The 8,238-nt window shown below is 37.0% G+C and overlaps 1 protein-coding gene across 1 annotated transcript in view; it reads right to left on the reverse strand.

Annotated features, from left to right (window-relative positions):
* Positions 1 to 6,490: 6,490 nt before the first annotated feature.
* Positions 6,491 to 8,238, reverse strand: part of LOC109475494 (fibrillin-1-like) — a 15,476-nt gene continuing 13,728 nt past the window's right edge. Inside the window, exons 10-12 of the mRNA XM_019776126.1 lie at positions 7,663 to 7,902; positions 7,188 to 7,368; positions 6,491 to 6,676 (exon numbers count right to left, since the gene is read on the reverse strand). Of these exons, the coding sequence (XP_019631685.1) occupies positions 7,193 to 7,368; positions 7,663 to 7,902 (416 nt within the window). The 3' untranslated portion in view covers positions 6,491 to 6,676; positions 7,188 to 7,192. The remainder of the gene's footprint in view (positions 6,677 to 7,187; positions 7,369 to 7,662; positions 7,903 to 8,238) is intronic.

An 8,238-nucleotide genomic window follows, 5' to 3' on the forward strand; every position in this document is an offset into this window, starting at 1 on the left:
CTAGATCATGTAAGCTCATGTTATAAAAATATAGTATATCTAAATACTGCGCCAGGAATCGAACGTTGTTTTGAAAGTCAACCGTCAGGACTGATGGAGACAGCTCACCAATGGGAAGGTGGTGTTTTATACACTGCTGACCCCCCAACCCGAGGGAATATTAAACCAAGGACCGAAATTCCCGATGACGGGTGAAGTTCAACTGATGAACCCACTGGTGAGGCATACTAGTACCATTTTTTAGTCTCCAATGCTGACAACAACTCCAAAACAAATATGTCTAAGTTACGGACCATAATTAATCAAAATATCGTAGTAGATTTTATAAAACATTGTCACGTTGTCAGCAAGAAACTTCCTTGCATGATATGTGATACCGAATACTTGAGTGTCAAGCAAATAGAAGACTAGAACCTATATCCTGAATATCAAGTATGCTGTCATTGCCTTTATTGAACTACAACCCCCTGTAGTGCGACCTTCCGCTATCAAGATATTAATAAGTAGTTAATAAGTAGTATTTACAAAGTTATTGTAACGTGTTACCGTAACGACACGGTATGACAAAATCCACATATTTCTTGTGCGAAGAAATACAAATGGCTTGTAATATGTACCTTTATCCTCAAGTACCTCATTATCAAGCCACTGTCGTCAAGGTATAGAGTTCAATATTTCGTAGGTGTTTACAGACCAATTGTAGACCTTGTAGCACTTTTACAAATGGTTACGTAGCTTTCTACGAAGGAGACAAACCATACACAAACGCTTGTGACAAAGGCTTCTTCCATGATTGCTTGTTCTACTGGGTATTTACTGCAGTGTCCATTTTGGCCGCTTTGTCGATCATTTTGAGAAATACATCATGCATAGTCTGAACTTTTCTTTTCCATTGACACACACTGGATTTTTTTCTTCATTTCTGTGACACTAGCATTTCTTCCATAGTTGCTCATACAGAATCTTACAGCTTGATGAGTAAGGCTATACCGTAACACAGTAGCATTTACAGGCTGCAAGTAGTAAAACTTTTTTCCAAATAGAGGGAAACCATAACCATAGCCCTGTAGAGGCTAATAACACAGTGGAGGTCATTGCAAATGCTCAGCATTTTTTATCTGACAGGAAAGACCAAGTATACAGTAGGCTTTTGATGTCAAGGCTTAGTTTACCTGTACTATTGAGAAGTTGAAGGGGAAAATAAATAGGGGCACATGTTTAATTACTAGTCACAAGGAGGAAACGTGCATCGCACGTGTGTGGACTTTGGGACCATTTTTTCGTTCGTTTTGACAAGGGTGACCTTTTTAAAACGGAGATGAGTGGTTGGCATTATGTTAAATGTATTCTTTTTTTGCAAATAGAAGGATGCATGTTATTTAATGTATATTCATTTTACTTCTCCTTCACAGCATTTAGGGCTTAATAGATAAAACGTCATATTATTTGCACTCCAAATACATCACTTGCATTTATTCATTTATCAAATCAATTGAATCTACATGAATAGCAGCTAACCGGTCACAGTTCACTTTTTAAAAGTAAAATAGATGTTAGGACTAGCATATACAATACAAGTTGAGTGTTTTCTGAAGTTACAAAACTTGTCATAAAAATTTCTTTTTAATTTTAGTTAAAATTAGACTGAACAATGCAAAAATGCTTTTCCAATACTTAAAAAAATATAAACAGACTACATACATGATACTGTGGCAAATACTATGCATTTATCTATGACTTTATCACATAACAGTTTCCATTGATCAAGTGAAGATCTTTCGGTGAATTGAATAATATTATATAAGTTTTATGAGCAACTTAATTATACGTTTAAAGAAAAAGAAAGTCTGACATGGCAACAAGGACCGGACGTCCCTCGCCTCCTTACTTTATCCAAATACAGAGAAACCCGGCAACACCTGCGCTGCAAGGTCAGCCTTGTTCCCCCGACAACAAATGTCGGTCATACGACTCGGTAGTTAGGTAGGTAAAGTTTGATACTTATGTTCAAACAAGGAAAATAGCTCACCTTGAATCTAGAGCTCATTTTACCCTGGCCTTTTTGTACGCCACTTTTACGTTCTTGTATTGAATTGAAGTATTAAACTTAAGATTTATCACAGAATATACCAACACAAATCCTTAAACTCCGTATATGTATGGCACAAGGTTCAAAATATCTCATTCAAGATGATACGCGATTCAAGTTTTTGACAGCAAATGGAACTTCATACACTAGTACTTATTAGTCAACAGTTTGCAAGCACCTGATATTTTTTTTATTCTTTATTTCAGGTAAAAAACCCATATAACATGTACAATACATCATTAAAATAATACAAAAACACTACAGACATACAAGTAAAACAGGAAGAAACCTAAAGGCATAACAAATGGTAGGTCTTCCGAAAGAATGAATTCCTGTAGAAGGCATCGGAATGAATTAAGCGACAGATTGTTGCGTTATTGGAGGAAAATAACCTTTTTAGAAAAGAATAACAAATTCTCCTCCTCCTGGTTTCAAAAGTGTCAATATAGTTACAGACAAACATTTCACTCGCGCTGCAACGCCGAGGCAGATTCATTATGATTCTAAAACAATTATTATAAGCCACTCTGCACTTATACAAAACACCAGAGCTTACAGAGCTCCATAACTGGGCGCCATATAGCTGGGCGCAATACGTCATAAACAGGTGTCTCTTAACAGATGGAGAGCAACAGAAAAATTTGCGGTTGATACTGTTTGCACGACTATAAAGACTCTTCAGCATAGCAAGTACACAATCATCGTCACTTAATGTGGTATTTAGGTGTATACCCAAATAGACAAATGAGTTTACGTACTTCAGGTTGGTACCGTATAGACTTATAGGTGGCAATGGAAGCTGAAGTGGCAAACGAGTACATGGAAAATACATACAGAAAGTCTTATTAGTATTAAACAATATGTCATTACCATATTTTAATGATCAAAGTAAAATTCAATGGTACACTTTTTTGGTTCTCTAGATCATGTAAGTTCATGTTATAAAATATTAGTATATCTAAATACTGCGCCAGGAATCGAACGTTGTTTTGAAAAAGGCAACCGTCAGGACTGATGGAGACAGCTCACCAGTGGGAGGTGGTGTTTTATACACTGCTGACCCGCCACTCCGAGGGAATATTGAACCAAGGGCCGAAATTCCCAATGACGGGTGAAGTTCAACTGATGAACCCACCGTTGAGAAATACTAGTACCATTTTTTTAGTCTCCAACGCTGAGAACAACTCCATAAAAAATATGTCTAAGTTACGGACCATAATTAATCAAAATATCGTCGGTAGTAGATTTTATAAAACATTGTCACGTTGTCAGCAAGAAACTTCCTTGCATGATATGTGATACCGAATACTTGAGTGTCAAGCAAATAGAAGACTAGAACCTATATCCTGAATATCAAGTATGCTGTCATTGCCTTTATTGAACTACAACCCCCTGTAGTGCGACCTTCCGCTATCAAGATATTAATAAGTAGTTAATAAGTATTATCATATAGCCGGGTGACGTCGACCAATCAGAAGGCTCCATTCCACATTCTTTATGTCGCCGTAATGTCACAAATAGAGTCAAAATCGGGTATTTATTCATCCCAATCCATACATTAAACAAAATGAATAATCACCCGCATATGACCTCAGGTGACCCAATAGAACACGGCTCTACTTCTAAAAAATCCAAAAATAACTTGAGTTGTGTTCCAATGACTCCCATAAGAACACCTGTTCCCTGCCTGTGACCCAGATAGAAGGCCATAGAACGTGAACCCCCCAGTGACCTCAGGTGACTCCAGACGGAACAAATATTCTATGTTCTATTCAGCATGTGCAAGGGGTACATTGTGTCACTCTTCACTGCATCAGTTTGGATAGGCTATCGTGTAAGCTATATGATAATAGCGTTAATGGCCCGCCCTTTCTCGGTGAATATGGTGTGATAAAGCCTTGTCAGTTGCTATAACCACCTCATAAAGCCACCTCGTTCGCTGCGCTCTACTTGGTGGCTTTATTCGGTGGTTATAGCAACTGACAAGGCTTTATCACACCATATTCACCTCGGGGCGGGACATTAACCCTTAAGTATTTACAAAGTTATTGTAACGTGTTATCGTAACGTCACGGTATGACAAAATCCACATATTTCTTGTGCGAATAGATACAAATGACTTGTAATATGTACATTTAACCTCAAGTACTTCATTATCAAGCCACTGTCGTCAAGGTATAGAGTTCAATATTTCGTAGGTGTTTACAAACCAATTGTAGACCTTGTAGCACTTTTACAAATGGTTACGTAGCTTTCTACGAATGATACAAACCATACACAAACGCTTGTGACAAAGGCTTCTTCCATGATTGCTTCTTCTACTGAGTATTTACTGCACTGTATATTTTGGACGCTTTGTCTATCATTTTAAGAAATACATCATGCATAGTCTGGACTTTTCTTTTCCATTGACACACACTGGATTTTTTTTTTTCATTTCTGTGACACTAGCATTTCTTCCATAGTTGCTCATACAGAATCTTACAGCTTGACGAGTGAAGCTATACCGTAATACAGTAGCATTTACAGGCTGTAAATAGTAAAACTTTTTTCCAAATAGAGGGAAACCATAACCATAGCCCTGTAGAGGCTAATAACACAGTGGGGTCATTGCAAATGCTCAGCATTTTTATCTGACAGGAAAGACTAACTTATACAGTAGGCTTTTGATGTCAAGGCTTAGTTTACCTGTACTATTAAAAAGTTGAAGGGGAAAATAAATGGGGGCACATGTTTAACCCTATCTAGATCGGGCTTTTTTGAGCAAGATTTGACCCTCAGAACTCGCTAACGGTATGTCGTATGGCTACCAAATTTTTAGAGGATGGTGTACTAGTTAAAATTTATCATATCTACAATTTTTGTCATTATGACGTAATATGACGTCATTATGACGTCATTAATGTGATTTTATTGGCCAAAACCGTCTAGATAGGCTATTCCCTGAAAACTAAATGGTATACAACATAACTTTACCAAAAGTGTTTATGACAGAATATTAGAGTGTACTAAGTCTTATGTTGCCTATAGCAACACCGGTGACGTCATAAAATGACGTCATACATATTTAAGATATCCGCCATCTTGGATCATCAATGTTGAATTTTCAAAAATAGTTTTTTTTTCGTGATAAAGCCTAAAATGCACTGTAAACATACCAAAGACCTTCATTTAAACCTTTTTTGGAAAAAGAAATGGAAGTATTGATGAAATTTTAAGGAAAATAACTTGTATATACCTGTTCTAATGATATAGTCCGCCATCTTGGATTTTGGCCAATGACGTCATCAAATTAGCATAAATTATGCATATTTAATGATGAAATTTACATAAATTCATATGGGATGTTATTAATATTAGAAACCATGAGTAACTTGACATAAAACCCATAAAATTCTATTGTTGAAACAAAAATTACTAAATTTAGCAAAAAATGCCTGTCAGAAACCCGTTGCCATGGCAACACAAAAAATTACTATCTTATTCTAATGATAGAAAATTGTTGCCAACAATATTTTAGGAAAAGTCACCAAGTTTGGTCGTTCTAGCCCTAGCCATTCAGACGCTATGTGACATCAAAGTTGGCGCGGGCACTTTTAGCCCCCCCCCCGGTCTAGATAGGGTTAATTACGATTCACAAGGAGGAAACGGGCATCGCACGTGTATGGACGTTTGAACCATTTTTTCGTTCGTTTTGACAAGAGTGACCTTTTTAAAACGGAGATGATTATTGGCACTCTGTGAGACTGTATAAGTTGAAGTCATTCATCGCCTTGTGACTGATTCATCTGAAAGATTAACGTAGACTAAGGGTTTAACCGTATTATTGCATTTTCTATCATTAAAGCAATTTATATTTTTCCTCATGTCCTTTTAGCGTACACCTTATAGTTCCTGATACTAGCATATTAGCCTATAATAATAGGACATGGTTTATTTTAAACTCTTACGTGATTGATTGAAAATGACGAAATGGTAATAGGTCTACTTTTACACAAATAATGACTAATTAAAATAGCCAATATCTTCCCGTCCTACTTTTTGCTCTTCCCAGGCCATACGACAAGGGTGCTCCCGCTCTCCCCCAAATCCTATCACCTCTCCCAAAATGTGCAATGTTAGGGTTTCTCTTAATATTTTAATGAAAATTTTCAGATTTTCATAAACCGATTGGAAAGCACCCCTTTCTTAAAAATATTGCTTAGACCGGGAAGAAAACATAATGACTCTAAATAATGGAAACGTTTTAAATAAGCTACTAATAGGTTTGCCTTTTTACTCTGTATAGTAATGATGTTTTGGACCTTGCTTTTATTGCTTTCTCTGGCATTTTTAAATTTCTTCTTTGTCTTATTCGGCATAAGACCAATCTTGTGTAATTGAACACGGCACGACAAGGGTATTTAGGGTAAACCTCTTTATTAGCATTTCAGGAAAAGTAAGCGAGCATGCAGATGCAGTTTTTTTTCTGATTTGCCTTTGTAGCATTGCGTCGTTGTACTGGTGCTGAAAGATGAGCAGAGTTGCAGTTTGGTACTTCTTTAGTCCGTCCGTTGACTTCGTCCGTCACAGTCCAGATCGGTTCATCTGCAATAAATCAGAACACAGTTAGTAAACTCAAAGATATATTCATCATCATCTATACTTAAAAGTAAAATATACCATATATTCAAACATATATTTGGTGCTTTAAGTAGAATTGCATGTAGGTTTTTAAAATGTAATTTCATCAGGTTTTTCAAAGGTTAATCAGGTTTTTTTAGAGAGTAGTACAGATGATGATAGTAATACATAACTATTTTTGTGTTTGCTTACGTTATGTATTCAATGCAAAATGGGATCATGGTGCTTGTTTTATAGAATCTAAATTGGGATCAAACCATCTGACCAATTAGGATATAAATCGTTGATTACATGTATAGCGATTACTAAAAATATTGCTAATGATTTTGATAACGACGCAATAAATATTGTTTCCTTGGGTAAATCATTAGTGATTGATCAATAACAAACTACATTAGAAAAAAATGTTACAGCTGACGTTATATTTCACGTTAACTTCTTCAAACATAACAGCACATCGTATTATTGCGCCTACCGTTTCTAGTCACAGGTGACCAGATCCGCCCTGGCACAGGTCTGCAGCTCCTGGCTCCAGCGAGTGCCCGGAGGACAGTCAAACACAGCATCATGTCCCGCCTGGTGACACTGGATGTACATGGAGCAGTCATACGGGTGAGGCTGGAGAGAACCGTCAGGCTGATTCTCACAGAGCTTAGCTGTGGAAGAGAAAAGTATCAAAGGTTTAACATTTTATTATATTCCAGGTTTGACCAAAACTGAAAGTGTTAAAAAGCTATCTTTCCCTAGAATATTGTAGAGTGGAACTCTCTGTTACCAATTTGTTTAATGTAATATAGCTCGATGCCACCGAGTGGCGTGCCTTCTCAGCTGTCAATAAAGACAATTTGATGTCGCTTGCTTTACTACCGCTGTCTTCAGTACAGCTGTGGTCTGTGCCGCCGTCTGTGTCTAAAGTTGGATGAATGGATTTAATCAGAACATCAGCTTACCAATGAGCTGTTCCAGTCTTCCCTCACTGGTGTTTGTGTTTCCCGAGGATCGGGTAGTCTCGCCACAGGCGACGTTGATGTTCTCAATGTTACTCGTTCCTGATCCCGAGGATGCTGCTCCACCCAGGGTGTTGAACAGGCGGTCAAACATCTGTATGATCTCAGCAACGTTGTTTTGGCAGTCTCCGTCATAGTAGTAATCGGCATTGGCCATCTGAGGCATCCAAGCCAAATGCATCCCTAAAAAGTAGTTAAGGTACACGGTCATCAAAAAACCTAATGTATAATCTTTTACTGGAATTTAAGATCAATACGAGTAATTCATAACAAGTAACAAGCAATTCTAATTTCAAAAGTTGAAAAAATATCATATCAGCCATTGATGATTAGTATCAATAAACACTATACACACCGTCTTTATTATTTCTTGTAACACTCGAAGGTGAAGTACTCAAGTAAATACTCCACTTAAGAATACAAGTTTCTTTATATGTATTGTAATCTATAATGATTTAGAAAGCTACTATCAAAGCACACGTTAATGCCTCCTTTTTTGCATGTTTTGTATGCATTTTT

Source organism: Branchiostoma belcheri, unplaced genomic scaffold (assembly GCF_001625305.1).
Source record: "Branchiostoma belcheri isolate BF01 breed outbred unplaced genomic scaffold, Haploidv18h27 scaffold103, whole genome shotgun sequence".
NCBI lineage: Eukaryota > Metazoa > Chordata > Leptocardii > Amphioxiformes > Branchiostomatidae > Branchiostoma > Branchiostoma belcheri.